The following is a 22,249-nucleotide window of genomic DNA, read 5'->3' as shown; positions in this document are numbered from 1 at the left end:
CTCTAGTTTGCGGGTCTGGATCACTAGTGATCAATTAAAGCAGCTTTGACCATATTGGCCACCTATGACGGTTCATGACGCCCCCGGGGAACCCGCCAAGTTCCTAAGCTAATATCAGACCCATTCCCCAACGAATTCTCTACCGATTTTTACAAACTTGATTTCAAATGAAAGATACAGTAATACCATTGACTGCTGCTGAATTTCATTCGGTTCTGACTCTTGCTTCCGGAGTTACAGGGGTGTTAGTAAGGATGCACTGGAATTTCCCATATAAATCGGTACAATCGTAATACCTCAGAGGCTAAAGACTATTGAAATCGTCACCAAATTACTTCTAATCGCAGATCTAGATAACTAATTGCCAATCAAACATTCTTTGAATATATTGTTCACTATCGACGATTCTGGAAGTCCGGAATTCCGGGCATATTCCACAATTAAAGTCACATCGGTTCTTCGGTGATGACTGAACCGATTTTCTCAAACCAAATCTCAAATGGAAGGCAAAATATGCAGTTGAGTATTGCGTCGCCGCCCCTCCCCCCCGCCTTCCCCTTACACCTCCCTCCTTCATCACTCCCCTCCCCTTGGACCACCCTCACGCCCGCATTTTCTTCATCCCGTATACCGAAATAAGATGAAGGATTTCTGACCCATCCTCCACTCCCACTCTACTAACCCCACATTCCCTCCACTTTCAAACCCATTCCACCAACATTTCAAAATATAATCACATGAAGATAACATTGAACTCATGCTGATTAAGCTAATTAAATATTATTCTTTTGCCTTTCTCATATAGAAAGGTTATGCAATTGCTCCAAAAACCGACTTTCTAACCGAGGCCCGGAGGGCCGAGTCTCATATAGCATTCGACTCAGTTCGCCGAGATCGCAAAATATCTGTGTGTATGTATGTGTGTATGTATGTATGTGTGTATGTGTGTATGTATGTATGTATGTATGTATGTATGGTTGTATGTATGTATGTATGTGTGTGTATGTACAGATTTGTTAACAAAATGTCCACATCGGTTTCTCGGAGATGGCTGAACCGATTTTTACAAACTAAGATTCAAATGAAAGGTATAATATTCCCATAGGTTGCTATTGAATTTCATTTTCAACCGACATCTTGTTCTGGATTACGAGTTGAAGGGTATGGTTACAAAACAAAATTTGTTGATTTGTCCACATCGGTTTCTCGGAATTTTCTGAACCGATTTTGACAAACTTGATTTTAAATGAAAGGTCCATCAGCTGCTGTTGAATTTTGTGTGGATCCGAGTTCTGGTTCCTGAATTACAGGGTGATACGTACGATCACGCAGCAAATCCCGATTCTAACGAATTCTGCGATGAATGTAAAAAGGTGATTTTATTCCAAAATGTGAACACAACTGTTGAATTTGTAGATCTAGGTCACCAACAGTCATTCAAAGTCTCTTTGGCCACACAGGCCACCATCGACGGATCCGGAACCATCCAAATTCAGAATAACGGTTATATTGGTTTCTCGAAAATGGCTAGACCGATTTGATCAACTCAGTCTCAAAAGAAAGGAGTTGTGTCCCCGGAAACTGATATTAAATTCCATCTCCATCCGACTTCCGGCTCCGGAGTTACGGGTTGTGGAGTGCGATCACATAGAAAACTCCGATTCAAACTGATACCGCGATGAATGCAAATAGGTGCTCTTATATATATATATACTTACCAAGTGCAATAAGAATGAAAGACATTTCCATAATGTTATATTATACGAACCAGCTATTACATCATAGTTTGGAGAAAAGAAAAAGGCACAATTGCACCTCTAGCTGGATTAAAACAGGTTTTTTTTTAAATAGGAAGCGAAACTGGAATTGCTTTAATGTCTATGAAACTTGGAACTGCTCACCGAAAAATTGCATAACTTCCAACATTTGCTGAAAATGTTTTTATTTTGGGAATGCGTCGAGTTGAGACGAAAACGTTATAGAATTAATAACGAGAAAACCATCTTCCAAAAGTAGGGGACATTATGAAAAATGGCGTTTTCCGTTCCGCCAATTTCGCAAGTTTAGTATCTTCGATGAATTTTACAAACGTTAAACAGCACATCATTTCATAAAATAATTTTGGCGTTATATCTTCCAAGAAGTATTTATGGCGAATTTACTCTTCAAATTTAGTACCAGACTTAATGTCTTCAGCAAAATTTTGGGGAGTGCTTTTACAAACCAATTTTTTGAAGACATGAAGGCTCCATGTGTTCAAGGAATTAACATATTTTAGGCTGTTTCTATTTAATTTTAAATTAAATTATTATGATTTTACTGTTTATGATAAATCTCTATTGTTTATATAAAATAAAATTTACATTTTATCCAAAGCTTGAGGTTGTGAAGCTCATAATAGAAAGTTATTTTAGAAAAAAAAAACTAGATTAAGAAGCACTTCGTAAATATCATTTTATAACTCGATATACTCCATATGCGTAGTAATCATACCTACAATAAAGTTGTTTTAAATGAAAGTCTCAACAAATTCGCTAAAGACATGAACTCTTGCAATTTTTTGAAAAAATCATTCTCCATAATTTTAAAACTTCAAAGATAGCGGCTTCGTAATTATACCATTTGTGCAATAAGTTAGATTTTCACCAAATCCCCACCAAACCGAATTTCTGACTACGCCGCTGACTCCAAGTAAGCAGAAACAAAATCGTTCTAAACTCGTCCACAAGAAACTTCTTCGAATACTGCCTAATTATTATAATACATTGAAGACATGATTAAATCAGCCCCCAATTATATCAGCCTCATATGAAAAAATGTTTGATGGGCTCTAGGAGACAAACAAGGCTGAATTTGAGTTAATCCTTTCTTGACCATGTTTTCCTTATCTTAAATATGCAAATATGCAAAAAAAAATTGAGAAAAAAAAATTTTGAATTTTTGCGCTACAAGACTATCAGAAATTGTTATTAGACTACATCAAAAGATGGGAAGAATATTTTAACAGCTTCAGCCTATTATGAAGAAAAAAATGTCGCGATTTAGTCAATATCCCCATTTTGTCAGCCTAAAATACACCACGGAGATGATAAAAACGGGTCTTTACTGTATTTATTGTTCACAGTAATACTGCCGTTCTAGGCATCATTGTCCCATGTGTATATGGAAACCCATAGCACATGGGACAGTTATGCTTATAGCGGCAGAATAGGTACATCCCATTTTCTAAGGATATTTTCTTTCAATTGCATCGAACTACACCAATTTTTAGGTAGTTTGCAAGGGGTTATTTTATCGACTTCTTCCAAAATTCGGCGAACCTATTCCCATTCGTGCGATAGTTTATGTTAAACGAGTATCCTAAATTAATTGGTATACATAAGGGTTTATATGTTGCAGATAGAGAAAATTCATACATTTTCAGCTTTTCGTACACAATATTACAAAAGCTTCTTAAACAACTGTTCCTAATAAAATTATGTAAATTATAAAGTATTTGAAAATTTTTAATTGACGTGACGGAAGGTTATTGAAAAGTTTAGTCAAAAAGAAAATTCCAGTAATGATAATGATTTTCCCTAACGGGTTTCGAGAGTTTTTTATCTGTTCTTTGGCATTAGGATTAGGGATAATCATTCAGATCAAAGATACTACTAGAAAGTCATTTTTAGAAAAAGTCGACATCGAAGTAAAGTTTGAACTATGTACGCATGCACTTCAGACGTAGCGAGATATCAAGGGCTGAAATTTCAGTGCCTATTTAGTTCTCAACTGCGTTAGGAATTTGAGTAAACGCTACTGAGTATGAACTTAAAATCCATTCGAAAGTTCGTTTTTCGAAGTTTTTAACTCAGCATGACATACATAGCTCTTTCAGTAAAATTCAGTTTTCCCTACACAATGCATTGATTGAAGAATTTAATTATGTTATTAACGTAGCATTAGCAATAATTCGTTCGTATTTCTATTTTATGAGCCACTTTTTCGCTTTTCCATTAAATTGGTCTAACCTTTGGTATTTATCGCACTGATATTGTCCTATGCTAATTTGAGCGATTCTCTGAGTCCTGCCACTATCCCATGTAGTATGTGTTATCAAAAACATCGAGAAGCATCGAGTTCTATATGTTCTCAAGCGATATAATACCCGAAGAAAGCGATAAGAGTTATAAGAAATGTATCATCACACTGTTAGGTGGATTAAAAGTGCTTTTGAAGAAAAAAGGCGAATAATGTAACCACTTGTTAAACTAGGTATCCCCTAAAAGTACCTTTTCTAAAGGACCTCACCTCGCTTGAAGTTTTAGCTTACTTTGCTTCCTAATACAATGAAAGGAGTTGTATGAAACAGGATAGGTTCTTCCGAATTTTATTTTAGGCTATTAATATGTAAATAACCTGTTTAATACGCCTAGCGCTGCCATTGTGCCTTTCTCATTTATCCAAATAATGATTCATTAGCTGGTTATGTTCAATATAATTGTGGAAATGTCTATTACATTCTTATTATATTAAGAACGTATCTCGAGCAAATTGTTATGGGCTCAGATACCATCCAACCCCTTAAAATTCCATAATCATGGGGGTGAAATTGGGCCATGACCATGGAAGTATTATGGGTTTTCCATTTGCTCGGAATCCCACGACTACAACGAAAGTCGATGATGACACACCTCGAACAAAAAAGTATAATTTTTATTTAGCCTAATCAGCATGAGTTCAATATTTTTTATGGTTGTACCAGTTTATATGGGAATTTGTTGTGTGACCGCACTCTTCAACCCGTAACTCCGGAACTGGAAGTCGGATCAACTGAAAATTCAATAGCCTATGGGAGCGTTATTCATTTGAAACTAAGTTTGTGAAAACCGGTAAGCCATCTCTGAGAAATTTTGAGTTTAAACACACATGCACACACATACATACACACAGACATTTTCCGATCTCGACGAACTGAATCGAATGGTATATGACACTCGGCTCTCCGAGCCTCGGTTAAAAAGTCGATTTTTACAGTGATATGATAGCCTTTCTTTATATGAGAAAGGCAAAAGTAAATCTAACAAAATGTATTTGACACTTTGTCTGAGACTATAGTTTTTACACAATCACCTAACGAAGTTTGCTTCGTAATAAATTTCAAAAGTAAACGAGCGCAAAACAAGAATCTAACCTATGAAAATTCAAATCGTGCGCACGTAATTCTGTCGTGCGGATTTTCAAAGCAACAGGTTTCTGGTGTGAATCGGATGAGTCATTTCCAATTATCAACACCATGTGGGTCAGTAAGGCGTGCGACCGGACAAAATAGAGAGCACACATGACAAGCTGTCCTACGGCGGGTGGGGCAGCATACACGGTAACGTGAGATGGGTGTATTAAAGCAAAATACCACTCATAAATCACTCGCCCGATGCGCAAGCACGTGTGTCAGTGAGATAAGTAAACAGAATCGCTTGTAAAATTGTTTACTGATGTAAATATAACTTTTTCCGGTGGCAAAGCGACAAAGAAACGGACACAACTAACAACTATCACGTGCAGATCCTGAAAAAAACAATTTCCAGCCTGTTTTCAGTAATAATGGTTATCCTCGTTGTTCTACTTAGCAAAAATATAGACAGGCGCAAACGGAACACTTCAACGGAGTGGAACTAGGTGCGACCCCAGAATGCCATCAAACTTTAAAAAGAAGGTAAGATTTAGATGAAGAATATAGTAATTTGATGTTTGTTGAACAGTAAATACCCCATAAATTAAAACAATGTTAACTGAAATTAATGAAAGTCTCACGGTGTCTCTGGTAGAAAATGTTATCACAAAAATCAATATCACTCACTAATTGAATGCTTCGATACTGCTCTTTCATCTAAACCTACTGTACTGTACTGTACTAAATGAAAAAACTAGATTTATGCGCTTTCTGATTGGAAATATGTACAACCATTTGGTAACTAGTTCCGTAGAATGTACAAATACTAAAAATAATGAAGTAAGAATTTCTGAAAGCTGTAATTATCTGCACCATGATTAATCCGATATATTCGACCGAGCGAGCTATCATTTTATAATTGAGGTAGCGTTTTTAGGTTATTTTCAACATCCCCTCTTCATTCTTACTATGACTCTTGTATTGTGTAGACATTCTTCTTACTACATACAGGGTAACGCTAGTATAGCACAAAGCTTGCTAATCCGCTTTCGAAGTTATCTTAGGGGTGTCTCCTCATCAGTCAATCCAGCGCTAACTTAGTTCTATCACTAAGTTAGTGTTGGATTCTTATAAGACGAAGTCGAAACGCAAATTTCATAACTAATTTTGTGCTCTTCACGCACAAATATGTTTTTGAACAATTTTCTCCTTAGTGAAAGAAAAATAGTTCTACATATGTCTCTATAGGGGAGAGTGAGGACACTTGATCCTTGGGGATATTTGATTCCCTGGTCATATCTCATAATATATACGCATAAAGTTATCACTATATTAAAAGAAATCGAAATATTTGGTCGTTTACGATGTTTGAAAAAACAATCTGATGTATTACATTTGGTTTGGAAAAGTTATATAATATTTTAGAAAATATGTGTTCAAATCCCTCTCGAAGATCTTTTTAAAAAAATTTTGAGCGGTTGTATGTGATCGTCGAACTAATTATACATGAATATTTTCATGTAGTTTTTGTCTAGAAAAACACGTTTTTCGAATAAAAAGTTTCACAACACATACAAAAAAAACTAAAATTTTGTTCACCTCATACAATAGGTATCTTTGATCCCTGTAACACTGGGTATTCTTGATTCCTATTATTAGTTCTCTTAAACACCTTCGAAATGTATAGAAATAGAAAAACATCATTTCCATAAAGTACCTGGCACTATTAATTGATCTAATATGTTTTTTTCCGTGAACAAATATGGTATAAGTTATTGAAGATTGGAAAAGCAAGTTAAACAGCACTGATTTACCACTTTACTTGTCTTGACTTTCTACTGTGGTTAAAGTATGTCGTGCATCTAAAAATATAATCTTATCAATTATTTGGTCAGGATAGGTGGTTAGCTGAACTTTCGTGCCTATTAGTCATAATGTGCTTTGTTTCTTTAGCCCTAGTAGGCAGGGGATCAAGTTACCACACTTTTTTCAAAAACCTCGTTTTGACATGATTTTCAAAACTGTTCATATTACTAACAGGACATAGTATTCGGATTTAAACATTATTCATAGCTCTTACAGTTCGAATTGACTACAAGCTGGCGAACTTTGCAATTAAAATTTTTATTTCATTGAAAAGTTATGAGAAAAAAACAAAAGTGGGATCAAACGTACCCACTCTCCCCTATATTAATGTCAATGTTTGTATGTATATGATTTATGGGGAGTCCATACGGCTCAACCGATTGCCGTAAAAATTTATATACAGTAGGAATTTAGGTATTTGTTATGGAGCGTGTTTGTGTGCTATTGATTGGGGATTATCTGCCCGCCAGACGGCGCTTCGGAACAAATTAAGTTTCCTCATATTTCGTTCAAACTTTCAAGATTTTTTCCGAGGCCCGGAGGGCCGAGTATTGTATACCAATCGACTCAGCTCGTCGATTTGGGACAATGTATGTGTCTGTGTCTGTGTGTGCGTGTGTCTCTGTGTATGTAACGGACAAACTCTCATTTGTGTTTCTCAGCAATGGCTGAACCGATCTTATCCAAACCAATTTTAAATGAAAGGCCTATTAGCCCGACAGAACGCTATCAAATGGTTTTCGATTCTGATGTTTAGTTTCCAAAATATATAAATGTTTGAATGTGTAAAAATGGCGTTTTTTTTAAAATAATCTGCCGAAACTGACGACATAGATAAAGATTTTATATATCTTTTGACAACTTATACGAATACCTTTCGAACGAGCTATCGATTGTTGAAATTGGACTATTATCAAAAGAGATATTAAATACGGACAAGAAAATTTTCCCATAGCCAGAAATAAAACCAAAATCATGCAATCTATTGTTCACGCAAGAACGGCTAATTATAGGTCAATAGTATCTTGGGAGAATTTAATGGATACAATATGTCCTTTCATTTGGTATTGTGTTTTTGCTGATTATTGCCTCTAAAAGTGAAATATTTTCATAAATTTTCTTGGAAGTGATTATATTGAAATGATGCCTTCAGCAAATGTGTAGCTCTTACTTTTTCGAATAACTTTACTGAAGACATCAAATACATATTTCGAATACTTTAAAATTTATGGCTTGTTGTCTGTGGATTGCCCTTTGTCGCGAATTTATTGTTCAATATAGTAATAATCCATTTAAATAGGCCAAATATTATTTCTGTAAAACAAATTTGTATTCCATTTTTCTGTCTACAACCACTAGAAATAATTACCGAACAGTTCCAAATTTTCTGGATGGAAGTTGATCACTTATCGGTACAAAAATTTATTAAATTATTTGCGCAAACGAGGGCAAATTTTCTAACTTATAACCATCGGATCCATCTGAAAATGAAGAGCGATATAAATAACTTCAAGCAACGTCGTAACCAAGAGGAGGTCTTGGGGTTTAAGGCAACCCCCCTCTCCAAACCACAAAAAATTGGAATGAAGAGAAAAATTTATTGATGCTGACTGACTTCATTCAATATTACAATATGAATTATATAGATAACCTGTCGCTTTAAACATCATGAGAACTTTTGAAAAGTTGTAGGAATGGGATCCTGACCTGTAAGTGACCTGTTGGGCTTGATATCACAGTTGTCTAATCACATCAATATCAAATACCTGTATGAAAATATTTCTATAGAAACTCATCCCAGAATTCTGAAATCAATCATAATCCTCAGATTTCCTATCATATTCAGGTCACTTTTGAAGAGATGTACTTTAACAAGTATTAGGGTCTTTTTTAAAAGGAAGCGAAGTTGGAGTTGATTTAATATCTATGAACTGGCCACCGAAAAATTGCATAGCTTGTTGCAACATGTTATTATTTTAAGGATGCGTAGAGTTGAGCCGAAAACGTAATATGATTAATAACTAGGATAGCACTTTCAGAAAGTAGAGGGATATTTATGAAAAATTGCGTTTTCCGTTCGATTCTAGCAGGTCTTACCAATTATATGAATAGGTAAAATAAATGTTTGAAAACAGTAATTTAAGGTCAAGATCACATCATTTTGAAACCGCCAATTTCAGAGGGTTCAGAATATATTGGCTCAAATGGCACGTTCCCCGTACATAGTCGGGGATTTGTGCCTGTGCACGTCATCTGATAAAATAATTTTGGTGTTATTTGCTCCAAAAAGTATTCATGGCGAATTTACTCTTCAAATAAATTTAAATCTTGGGGAACGCGCATAGTCCTCATGATATTTCAAATAATAGGTTATCAATGTACTAATCAGATAATTATCATTGTAATATTGAATTAAATCAGTCTGCATCAAGAAATTTTTAACTTCAACTTTTTTTTTCTTTGGGTGAATAGGGGGAGGGGGGGGGGGGTGGGTTAACCCCACAGCATCCTCTTGGCTACACCACTGCTTGGAGTTATTCATTTCGCTTTTCATTTTCCGTGATATGTTTCAGATGGATCCGATGGTTATAAGTCAGAAGGTTCGCGCAAATGAAAAATTTTGCACCGATAAGTGATCAAGTTCCATCTACACAACTTGGAATTGCTCGGTGGTTATTCTAGCGGTTGTAGATGGAAAAATGAAATACGAAATTCGTTTTGTCGAAATAATATTTGGCTCATTTAAATGAATTATTACTATATTGACCAATAAATAGGCGACAAAGAGTAATCCACAAACAACAAGCCATAACTTTTAAAGTATTCGAAATATGTATTTGATGTCTTCAGTAAAGTTATTCGAAATAGTACTTCCAAGAGAATTTATGGAAATATCCCACTCTTAGGGGGATCACAACACCATAAGAAAGGGCATAGTGTATGCTTTAAATTCTCCGAAGATACTATTGACCTAAAATTAATCGTTTTGGCGCTAATAATACATTGAATGTTTCTGGTCTTATTTCTGGCTATGGAAAATGATGAAAATATTTCGTCCGCATTAAACGTTAAATATCTCTTTTGATAATAGTCTGATTTCAACAACCTATAGTTCATTCGAAAGGTATTCGTATAAGCCTTCTAAAAATATATAAATTGTTTAGTAGCTTCGTCAATTTCGGCAGCAAATTTAAAAAAAAACTGCAAAAACGCGATTTTTGCGCCTTTAAACATTCATATCTTGGAAACTGAACATCAGAATCAAAAACCATTTAATAGCGTTCTGTCTGGGTGACAGGCCTTTCATTTAAAATTGGTTTGGATAAGCTCGGTTCAGCCATTGTTGAGAAACACGAATGAGAGTTTTCCGTTACATATATACACATACACACATACACACACAGACATTGTTCCAAATCGTCGAGCTGAGTCGATTGGTATATAAGACTCGGTCCTCCGGGCCACGGACATATTTTTGAAAGTTTGAACGAATTCTATACATTTCTTTTATAAGAAATGTAAAAAGGAAAAAGGTTGACTCACTGTAAGTCGTTAAAAAAAGGAGGAAGAAAATCATAAAGTATTTGAAAAATTTTAATAGTAGTGACGGAAGGTTTTCGTAAAGTTCCGTGAAAAAGAAAATTCCAGTATTGATGATGATTTTTCCTAACAGGTTTCGAGAGTTTTTCATTTGTTCTTTGGCATTAGGACTGATAATAATTCAGATCAAAGATACTACTGAGAAGTAATGCATTGATTGAAGAATTTAGATGTGTTATTAACGGAGCATTAGAAATAATTCGTTCGTATGCCTATTTTATGGGCCATTTTTCCGCTTTTTCCTTAAATTGGTTTAGCCTTTGAGATTTCTTGCACTGATATTGTCCTATGCTAATTTAAGCGATTCTCTGAGTCCTGCCACTATCCCATGTGGTATGTGTTATCAAAAACGTCGCGAAGCATCAAGTTCTAAATGTTCTCAATCGTCATAATATCCGAAGAGAGTGATAGGTGTTATAAGAAATGTATCATCACACTGTTGAATGGATTAAAAGCGTTTTTTCACATAGCAATAATTTTGGAACAATAGAGAGATAGAATGAACAAGTTTTGCGATGAAAATAGTTTTTGAATTAAAGTAGCTCTAGACCAGGTGCTATGATGAGTTTTTCAAACTTCAGATTTGTCCACAAAATCTAAAACTGTAATACATAAAATTGGGGTAGAATTAGCTAAGGAATCTAAACATGATAGAATTTTGAATGGTAGATTTGTTGGAAAGAAACCTCGAGGAAAATATACTTTTATGAAGTTTATGATATGAAATTTCAATTCATCTCCACAGATTTACACACACAAAAAAAAAGTATTGGTGAAAATAAGAGTTTTTCATTCTTAGCAAAAAACAACCAACACATACTCTTAGTTGGAAAATAAAAGTTTTATTTTAAATACTATTCTTCATTAGATTACAAGGAAAACTTTTATTTTGATTATTATTCTTGATTATTTTAAAAGCTTTACTTTCAACCTAATAGTAGGCGTTGATAGTTTTTTGCTAAGAGCGGAACACTCTTACTTTTACCAATATTTTTTTTCTGAGTGTACCCTCAATTAGATGGTAAAATATGAATGCTTTTCAATGTATCGGTTACAAATCAAATCTTATTTTCAAGCCCTACCTAAACCCTTTCAGTAAAACGAAACACAATTATATTTCGTTAAGTTAAACCATTATCCATTATTTTCATCTTGTTTATTTTATTAAATTTAGAATTATTCTTTTTTTTTCATTTTACTTATTTTATTTAATTCATTTTATTCATCTTATTCACTTTTGTCGTTTTATTATTTTACTCGTTTTATGCGTTCTATGCATTTATTTAATTTTAAAGTTTTTAAAGTTCTTCCTGTAGCTAGTTGGGTGCGTATTTGCATCTTGAAAAAAAAGTACAAAGTAGTGATATAGAAAATGTCTCAACTCACTATTAGGATGGATTTAATAGGTTTCTCATAGGATTTTCGATTGATTGACACCAGTGTAGTGGAGTGCACTGAAACTGCACCGTTTTTGCACTTTCTAGCAGAAGTGCAGAAAACTGGGTATGTTCCATTGACACTTCTGCTAGAAAGTGCAAAACCAGTGCACTCCACTACACCGGTGTCAATCAATCGAAAACCCCATCAATTTCCGACCATTGTGTGATCCTAACAGCCTACAAAGATGCGAGCATTTTGTTGATTAAGTTGCATTTAAAGTAAGAAAATATTAAAACATCGTTTTCGGTTTCTAGAAGAACCATCGTAAACACAAGAATCACCAGTGTGCTTTGATCGACAAAGAAGATGAAGACGAAGAGGACATTGAAACCAAAAGTACCTCGACAAAGCAAATTAGCGAAGAAAGCAAAAACAAACCTTTTGTTGTGAAATACTCGAAGACTTACGGCCGGTAGGATGATACACGCATCAGTTACAATCCTTTTTTTTTCGTTGACAGTAGTTTTTCCTCTTTCTAGCTATTTAGTTGCATCGCGTGATTTGAGCGCCGGAGAGAAAGTCATCGAAGTTGAACCATTAGCTATCGGCCCGTGGGCTGAAAGTGATCCTGTCTGTCTTGGATGCCATCGACCTTTTAAAAAAGGTTACATCCCAGTTAGGTAAGTAAGCAATACTGTATTTGTCTGTTTTCCCATATTATATTAAGCGAATGGTTGGTGTACTTAAGTCTAACCCGCTTTAAAATTTTTTGCTCATATTTTACTTAAAACATGCCGAAAATTCTCAAAGTCTTCAATAATAGCCCCCTTTCATCAGTTCTCATAGAATCGTAATGTTATGAGTGATAAATTTAACGAAAATTTATCAAATATTACAAAAAAACGCTTTTAATCCACCTAACAGTGTGATGTGACATTTCTTATAACTCTTATCACTCTCTTCGGATATTATATCGTTTGAGAACATTTAGAACTTGATGCTTCGCGATGTTTTTGATAACACATACTACATGGGAAAGTGGCAGGACTCAGAGAATCGCTCAAATCAGCATAGGACAACATCAGTGCTAGAAATCTCAAATCAAATCAATGGGAAGCGAAAAAATGGCCCATAAAATAGACATAGCTACGAATTATTGTTAATGCTCTGTTAATAAAATATCTAAATTGAGGTGGGAAAACTGAATTTTCCTAAAGGGGTTATATATTGTACTGAGCCAAAAAAATCGCATTTTTTTGAATCGATTTGAAGTTTATACTTTACTCAAATTACCAACGCGACTGAGAACTAAGAAATCGCTTTTTCTTGAAAAGGGCGATACTAGCAGTGATACCATTCAAAGAAAATCAACAGTGAATATTTCCAGACTTTTATTTCCTATTTAAGAACTATTTTGTTTTTTATATCCTAGATTGCATGATTCAGTGATCGAAACCCAAAACTTCATAAAGTATTTGAAATTATTAAATTAAAATTTGTTTTTGCTATTGAAATTTACAAAATGATAGTATCGCCCCTTTGGCGATTGTTTAATTTTTCGGTCCTACCTATCAGCATTGAAGTATCGTTCTTACGTTTTTTTACAATAACTACCGTTCTACACCACCGATTTCGTCCGGGTTTTTTTCAATAGCGATCATTGTTACTATTTACAGCTGGTATCAGCTTGATAATCCTAAAAAATACGAAAATGACAGTTTCGCTTCTAAACTGCTAGCAAAAAAAAGTATCGCCCTGTTTGTTTGCATGGAGCGTGGAGGGCGAAACTTTAAATAAACAAACAAAAATACAGTTTCGCCCGTTGTATTTTTTGCTGTAGTTTAAGAAAGCAATATCGTAGAATCAACATTTTTAGGTTAATTGGTTGCGTTTCAAAGCCCTCATTCGCGTGTATGAAAAAAGCCTTATGTTTACATTTGTAAGTATCGCCATTTTCACAAAAAAGGGTTGAAATGAAATCGCAGCTCCGGATATCACGCTATCTCTGAAGTGCATGCGTGCATAGTTCCAAATTTTACTTCGACATCGACTTTTTCTAAAGGTGACTTCCCAGTAGTATCCTTGATTTGAATTATTATCGCTAATCCTAATGCTAAAGAACAAAAAAAAACCTCTCGAAAACGAACCGTTTGGGAAAGTCATGTGTGCACAGTGCTCTGAAAATCTAGCGAAATCGTCTTAGGGCACCAGCGGGTCTAATTCAGAGCTATCTGCGCGGCGAGTAAAGTAAAGAATACTAAAAATTAATTTCTATTCCATAATTTTCAGTTCAGCAATTCGAGAGATCGTGCTCACCGCAAGCCATGAAAAATAGACTACGTTGTGCAGCGATGGTCACTATTTATTAAAAAATCACGGTTAAATAAAAAAAATTATACTATTAAAAAATTTCAAATAATTTATAATTTTCACAAACTTATTAAGACAAATTGTTTAATAATCTTTCATAATATTGTGTAAGAAAAAAGCTGAAAATTTCAATATTTTCTCTATCTGCAACATATTAACCCTTAAGTATACCAATTAATTGGTATACGAATTGGAATAGGTTCGCCAAATTTTGGAAGAAGTCTGTAAAAAAAACCCCTTGAAAATTACCTAAAAATTGTTGTAGTTCGATACAATAAAAAATCTCCAAAAATGAAATGTACCTATTAATGTGAAACACAGTGAATAATACATACAATAAAGACCCATTTTTATCAGTCTCATGGTATATTTTAGGCTGACAAAATGGGGACATTGACTAAATCGGGCAATTTTTTTTCTTTATAATAAACCGAAGCTGTTAAAATATTCTTCCCGTCCCTTGATGTAGTCTGATAACTATTTCTGATTATGATGAACTTTTTATTTTTGCATATTTCCATGCATGATAAGGAAAACATGCTCAAGAAAGGATTTACTCGAATTCAGTCTTGTTCGTCTGCTAGAGCCCATCAAACATATGTTCATATTTAGCTGATAAAATCAGGGTTTCAATGTATTATAATAGATATTCAGCAATCGAAGAAGTTTCTTGTGAACGAGTGTAGAACGACTTTGTTTCTACTTACTTGAAGTCAGCGGCGTAGCCAGAAATTCGGTTTGGTGGGGGTTTGGTGAAAATCGATCATACTGTCCAAACGGCATAATTCCGAAACCGTAATTTTTGAAGTTTTAAAATTATGCAGAATTAATTTTTCAGAAAATAGTAACAGAGTTCGTGTCTAGCGAATTTGTTGAGACTTTTTTGTAGTCATGAATATTAACCTGAGAAAAATCACCATGAATACTTCTAGGACGATATACCGTCAAAATTATTTTAACAAATGATGCGCTGTTTAACGTTTGTAAAACTCATCGAAGATACTAAACCTCCGAAGTTGGCGGTTTCAAAATGATGCTATCTTGACCTTAAATTACTGATTTTAAACATTTGACCTATATATATATAATTGGTCATACAACAAAAATCAAATGCTCATCAAAATCGATCAGAACCTGCTGGAATCGAATGGAAATCGTTATTTTTCATAAATTTCTCTCTACATTCGGAAAGTGTTATCCTCGTTATTAATCATATTACGTTTTCGTCTCAACTCGACGCATTCCCAAAATAAAAACCTGTCTTAATCCACCTAGTGGTGCAATTGTGCTTGTCTCATTTGTCCAGACTACGATTCCATGGCTAGTTATGTGCAATACAATGGTGGAAATAAATATTACATGTTCAGTACGATTTGCACATACATACAATGGATCGACAGCCACGATCTTGAGATACTATGTGATACTGAAACATCGCTTGAAACCAGCGGCGGATCATGGAGAAAGGTCCGGGAGGTCCAGATCCTGCCGAAAATTTTCAACTTGTTAAGAAATTTTAAACTAGTTTTTTTGCATAACCTTTCTATATTAGAAAGACAAAAATGTACCAAAGTCCAAAAAAAGTCAATTTTTGTCAAACATCTCAATGTTTCATGCATTTTAAAGTCATTTGGCATCAAAAATACAAATTTGATTTTGAAAATTTTTCATTTCAGTTTATATGGGAATTTGCTGTGTGATTGCACTCTTCAACTCGTAACTCCGGAACCGGAAGTCCAATCAATAAAAAATTCAATAGCAGCCGATGGGAAGGTTGTACCTTTCATTTGAGACTAACTTTGTGCAAATCGGTCCAGCCATCTCTGAGAAACAGAGGTCACATTTTTTTACACATACACACACATACATACACACAGACATTTTCCGATCTCGACGAACTCAGTCGATTGGCATATGACACTCGGCCCTCCGGGTCGGGATTAGATTGACGGATTTTAGAGTGAATGAGAAAGGCAAGAACATTTTTAGCAAATGTTGAAAGTTATGCATTTTTTTTGGTGAGCAGTTCTATGTTTCATAGACATTAAATCAATTTTAACTTCTCTTCCAATTAAATAAAGACCCTAATTACAGTACATCTCTACAAAAACGAGATCAATTTGAAAATAAATCTGAGGACTATGATTGATTACAGAACTCTGTAATTTTCTATTGGAATGTTTTCAGGCAGGAATTTGATATTGATGCTATTAGACAACTGTGAAATCAAGACCAATAGATAAGTTACATATCAGGACCCCATTCCGACAATTTATCAAAAGTCCTCATGATGTTTACAACAACAGGTTATCAATCTACGGATCAGATAATTGTTATTGTAATATTGAATTAAATCAGTCTGCATCAATAAATTTTCAACTTCAATCCAATATTTTTTTAGTGTGGTGGGGGGGGGGGGGGTGTGGGGGGCGTTTTATGGTGTTAAACCCCAAAACCTTCTCTGGGCTACGCCGTTGCTTGGAGTTATTTATTTCGCTTTTCATTTTCCGGTATGTTTCAGATCGATCCGATGGTCATTAGTTAGAAAAATTGCAGTCAGAAGGTTCGCACAAATGAACATTTTTGCACTGATAAGTTATCAAGTTCCTTCCAGACAACTTGGAAGTGTTCGGTGATTATTTCTTGCGGTTGTAGATAGAAAAATGAAATACAAAATTCGATTTGTCGGAATAATGTTTGGCTTATTTCAATGGATTATTTCTATATTGAACAATAAATAGGCGACAAAGAGTAATCCACAAACAACAAGTCATAACTTTTAAAGTATTCAAAATAGATATTTGAAGTCTTCAGTAGAGTTGTTCGCAAAAGTAAGAGCTACAAATTTGTAGAAGGCATCATTTCGATATAATCACTTCCAAGAAAATTTGTGCAAATATCTCACTCATAGGGAGATTAATCAGCAAAAGCACAATACCAAAAGAAAGGGCATATTTCCTCCATTAAATTCTCCGAAGATACTATTGACCTAAAATAAGCCGTTTTGGCGTTAATAATAGATTACATGTTTTTGGTCATATTTCTGGCAATGGGAAATGATAAAAATCTTTCGTCCGCATTTAATGTTAAATATCTCTTTTGATAATAGTCCGATTTCAACAATCTATAGCTTGTTCGAAAGGTATTCGTTAAAGCTGTCCAAAAACATATAAGTTGTTAATCTATATTGTCAATTTCGGCAGATAATTCAAAAAAACTGCAAAAAACGCCATTTTTACGCATTCAAACATTCATATCTTGGAAACTAAACATCAGAATCAAAAACAAATTAATAGCGTTCATACTGTTTTTTAGTTCTTTCATTTAAAATTGGTTTGGATAAGATCGGTTCAGCCATTGCTGAGAAACACGAATGAGAATTTGTCCGTTACATACACACACACACACACACACACACACACACAGACATTGTCCCAAATCGTCGAGCTGAGTCGATTGGTATATAAGACTCGGCCCTCCGGGCCTCGGAAAAAATCTTGAAAGTTTGAGCGAATTCTATACATTTCTTTTATAAGAAATGTAAAACGTGAATTTCAGTGAAATTTTATAATAACCGCTATAACTTTGTTACTTGAAAACATAGAGCTTAACTATCTTCGACAACTTGTCGTAGTTTTGAACGTTCTAAAACTGCTAAAGACACCAAGCCTCTAGAATGCGAAATAAAAAATTAACATCGCAGCGCATCTTATGCAGTAAAAATCCAAACTAATTTACATAATCAATATAAACCGAATATGAAACCAAGATACTTTGCTGAAAAGCACTCCCGAGGTGATAGATATTTTGTTTTGTCTAATTTTTGTTCCTGCCCCACAATGCCAATAATCAATATAATTTTACTGCAATTGAAACAGAATTATTGAAATTTGTTAATCCCTTTACGGGCAGCTAGGGCGCAACGCAGATCCAAGGTCATCATTGACATGATAAGTTCTGCGTTTGTGATGCACTTCCTCCGGTAGCCAGAGGAATATCTGTAATTATTGCGTGTGGCTTTGTATGTATAAGTCTAATTGTGAGTCTTGTGGTGGGTGTGCGTGGAAGGTGTGAGTTTTAGCGTTCGAGTCCAGTGGTGCATATCTGCCTGGGTTGGCGTACGGGTTCACTAATTGCGTAATAGTGTGATCGCAAAGAGCTCGAGCGTTTGTATGTTTACGTGATTGTAGCTTTCGCTAGCGTGTATGTAGCTTTGCGTGTCGCCATTCGCATATTCGCGTGCATTCTTGAATGATCGCGCGCGGACCGTCAATCTGATGATTGATTTTTAGTGTATTGTGCAGATGCTAAAAGATAGTTTCTCTACATTACTACACTGAAAAAATTCAAACGTGAATTCTATTTGCTTCAAACCACTTAAAATCCATATGAAAAAGAAGTGCTAATGTTATCACGCGCACACATACCTTCTATGTGTCAACTGTATAAACTATGTATGCGCACACATAAGTTATATGTGCGTATTGTTATAGAGTCGGTTTTTATGTGCCTTATAGTTATGAAATATGAATGTAAGATTAATATTTCTTGTAAATACACACATTAGGTTTATGAGCCAGCAAATAATGTCTATATGCCACCGCTAATTGCAAAAATTTATGTGTAAAATCAATAGGCATAACGTTTACATTTTTAATGTAGAATACATTTAAGCTTTCAATATAGGGGTCCCGTTTCAAAATATCGGCTGCGGCGCCGCGTCAGATTTTGAACGTTAATAACTTTTATCATACTTAACAGAATGATTTGATTTTTAGGCCAATTTGTTGAAAATACGTTCCTCTATGCTGTATTAAAATTTGAAGTATGTATAACATGCACTAATAACAAAAAAATGTGTTTTGAAAAATCTTTCGAAAACGACTCGGAAAAGTGAAAATTTTCAGCCCATCCCGCACACAGCCGTCACTTTGGTAGACCAACCGAACAATAAAATAATGAAAAGTTTATATATAGGTCCACTACATGTTTGTTCCTATGATTATTCGCATTGGGTTGCTTGACGAGAGCAGTTGGTGGGGGAAAGACGGCATATTCCTTTGGTTAGGCCATTAGAAGCCGGACGGAAACGAAAGGCTCATGCACGGCACGAGAACGAGCGAGAAAGCGATAGTAGTGCATATTAGCGCGATTATAAAAATATCTGTCGGTCGGTTTTTCTCATCATTCGTATTCGTTCAAGTTCAAGCACTAGCAAGCAGCCAGTCCACCGAAGGAAAGCAGTTGGCGATGACGACGGTCGGAAAAAGTGCCCCAGCTACTGGTGACTCATCACAACCCGATCAGGAACTGTCGCCCTGCAAGAATTTCGCCCCAACTAAAGGGCAACAGAGAAACTAATCTGTGTTCTAATAAGAGTTAAACTGGCTCACCGTGTCCGCGGGGAGTGCGTCTGAATTATGCTCCCGCAATAAAACAATAAACGGTTCTTTACAGGACCAATTAATTGTGTTCTAATAAGTGTTAAACTGAAATTTACATTTTATGGTGTATAACAAATAATTTTCAGAAAGCTATATAAGAAATACGATGTGTGGAAAGAAAGAAAGAGAATTTAAATTATCCTCTCTCGCTCGTTTTCGTGCACTGCATTTCCATTCCTTTCTGCTGCTAATACCATCATAACGAAAACGAATGTGCGTATTCTCCCGCCATGGCCAGTGTTGCCACAATTGCATGTCGCTATTACAATTTGAATTATTTTATTGAACTATTTGGCAGCTTCCGTTGATTAACTACATAAATCGATTTGTTTGTGCAGCTCCTTGCTAGTAGCAAACTAAATATCCTTTATCAGCGCTAACAAATAACACAAAAGAATTTAAATTTGTGAAAATCTTTTCCTTCCTTCTTTTCAAATCTGCAACATTCTTTGAAAATATTGTTGGAATGTTGTTATTGAAAAACTGAACATACAAGTTTGCTAGCACTGGCCACTAGATTGAAGGCGATGGAAAGACAGAATATTCGTTTTGGTTATGCTAGTATTGGTAGCCGAACGGAAAGGAAAGGCACAGGAATGGCACGAAAACGAGCGAGAGAGTGATAGTCGTGCTTTCTCGTGTTTTCATATATGAATATTGGTCGGTCGGTTTCTCTCATCATTCGTATTCGTTCAAGCGCTAGCAAGCAGCCAGTCCACCGGAGGAAAACAGTTGGCAATGATGACGGTCCGCAAAAGTGCCCCAGCTACTGGTGGCCCATCGCAACCAATTACCGATCAGGAACTGTCGCCATGCCAGTATTTCGCCCCAAATAAAGGGCAACAAAGAAACTAATCCGCTGGCTAACATTCCAGCGTCTGGTTCGTAAGGTTGTGTATTACTTCAAAGTCGAGCTACGCTTACAAAACTCAGCCGTGATGAAGCCAGTGATGCCTACTTGGTCGGTTTGTTTGAGGATACAAAATAGTGCGCCAAGTACGTAACTTTCTCGCAAAAGAAATCAAACTGGCTCACAGTGTCCGCTGGGAGTGGGCGTAAATTATAATAAAAGCAACGGTTCTTTTCAGGACCAATCAATTGTGTTCTAGTGAGAGTTAAACTGAAACTTTCATTTTAAGGTGTGTAACAAATTTTCAACAATCAACATAATACGTTGTGTGGAAAGAAGCAGCTTGCACACGGAACAAAAAATTAAATTATCCTCTCGCTCGTTTCGTGCACTGTTTTTCCATTCCTTTCTACTGTTATTATCAGTATTACCAAAACGAATGTGTTGTTGCATGTGTTTAAGAGAAATGTTGAAGTCGCATGCTTCTATTCGAGCTTTTTAGCAGCCTCTGTGAACTAACTGCATTAAATAATTTTTTTGTGCAGCTCCGTGCTAGTAGCAAACAAAATGGCCCTACCAGTGTCTGATTCGTGAGATTGTGCAGGATTTCAAAGTCGAGCTAAGCTTATAAAGTTCAGCCGTAATGGTACCCGAAGAAGCCAGTCTTGTCGTTTTGTTCGAGGCTACAAAACAGTTCGCCAGGCACGTAACTATCATGCCAAAAATATCCAACGATCCAGCGCATCACCATCAACACCAACGCCGATACCAAAGGTTCTTTTCAGAACCACCATTATTATCATAGAGAATTATTTGAAAATTTCCCATTCAAACGTGGTTCTGTTGAATATTATTAGATTTAAATTAACGTCTCGAATTGAAATCACGACGCTCCGGTTATGTGACAGACATTACCCACCCATCTTTTTTTATTGTGACCACGACTAACGGTTTAATATAGACACCCCATTTCAATATTTCTGAAGGAACAGAAGGTCGAGTTTGGAAAGTTTGTAACTTTCATTGTACTTCACCAAATTACACAATGTTCGCACTAATGATTCAGAAATATGACCAGGAATCTTCTATTAGATTTGTAAGTATGTATAATTTACATGAAAAAGAAAAATTGATTTTCAGGAATCAATTATTATCTGTTCTTCCATTGGCCAGTACTACGCGACTTCCTCATGCTAACAATTAATTTCATCGTTAGCCATCTCCCTCACCAAGGCCAACAACGCCAACAAAACCGGTCCTTTTTAGGACCACCATCATTTTTGTAAAGAATAATTTGAAATATTCCTCGCCCAAATCACCTTTTGTCCGAAAATTCCAATGAGTATCAACATATTTGAAGAACGTGTTCCTTATGTATTCTACATCTCTCCGGTTATGTCGCAGACATTACCCACCCATCTTTTATCAGTGTAGGGTTCCCGGTCATTTTGCCATGACACGTGTTGCCTATTAAATACGGGCGTAATTTTTTTTGATTGGTCCAACTGAAGGCATGTGTCTAGGCTGCTATAACCGAGGGTAGAGACTTTCGGACGTTACCGATTCACGATCGCGCGAGCGGTGGGT

General features: G+C 35.5%; 1 protein-coding gene across 3 annotated transcripts in view; it reads left to right on the top strand.

Annotated features, from left to right (window-relative positions):
• LOC131690065 (SET domain-containing protein SmydA-8) overlaps positions 1-22,249 on the top strand; it is a 31,783-nt gene that overhangs the window by 5,275 nt on the left and 4,259 nt on the right. For 2 of the 3 annotated variants that reach the window (XM_058975544.1, XM_058975545.1), the window contains exons 2-4: positions 5,610-5,695; positions 12,313-12,470; positions 12,538-12,678. In XM_058975544.1, coding sequence (XP_058831527.1) covers positions 5,672-5,695; positions 12,313-12,470; positions 12,538-12,678 — 323 coding nt within the window. In that variant the 5' untranslated portion in view covers positions 5,610-5,671. The remainder of the gene's footprint in view (positions 1-5,609; positions 5,696-12,312; positions 12,471-12,537; positions 12,679-22,249) is intronic. The other variant, XM_058975546.1, reaches the window with a different exon arrangement.

Source organism: Topomyia yanbarensis, chromosome 3 (genome assembly GCF_030247195.1).
Source record: "Topomyia yanbarensis strain Yona2022 chromosome 3, ASM3024719v1, whole genome shotgun sequence".
NCBI lineage: Eukaryota > Metazoa > Arthropoda > Insecta > Diptera > Culicidae > Topomyia > Topomyia yanbarensis.
The sequence above is the reverse complement of the archived record's forward strand: the minus strand, read 5'-3'. Positions and strand labels throughout refer to the sequence as shown.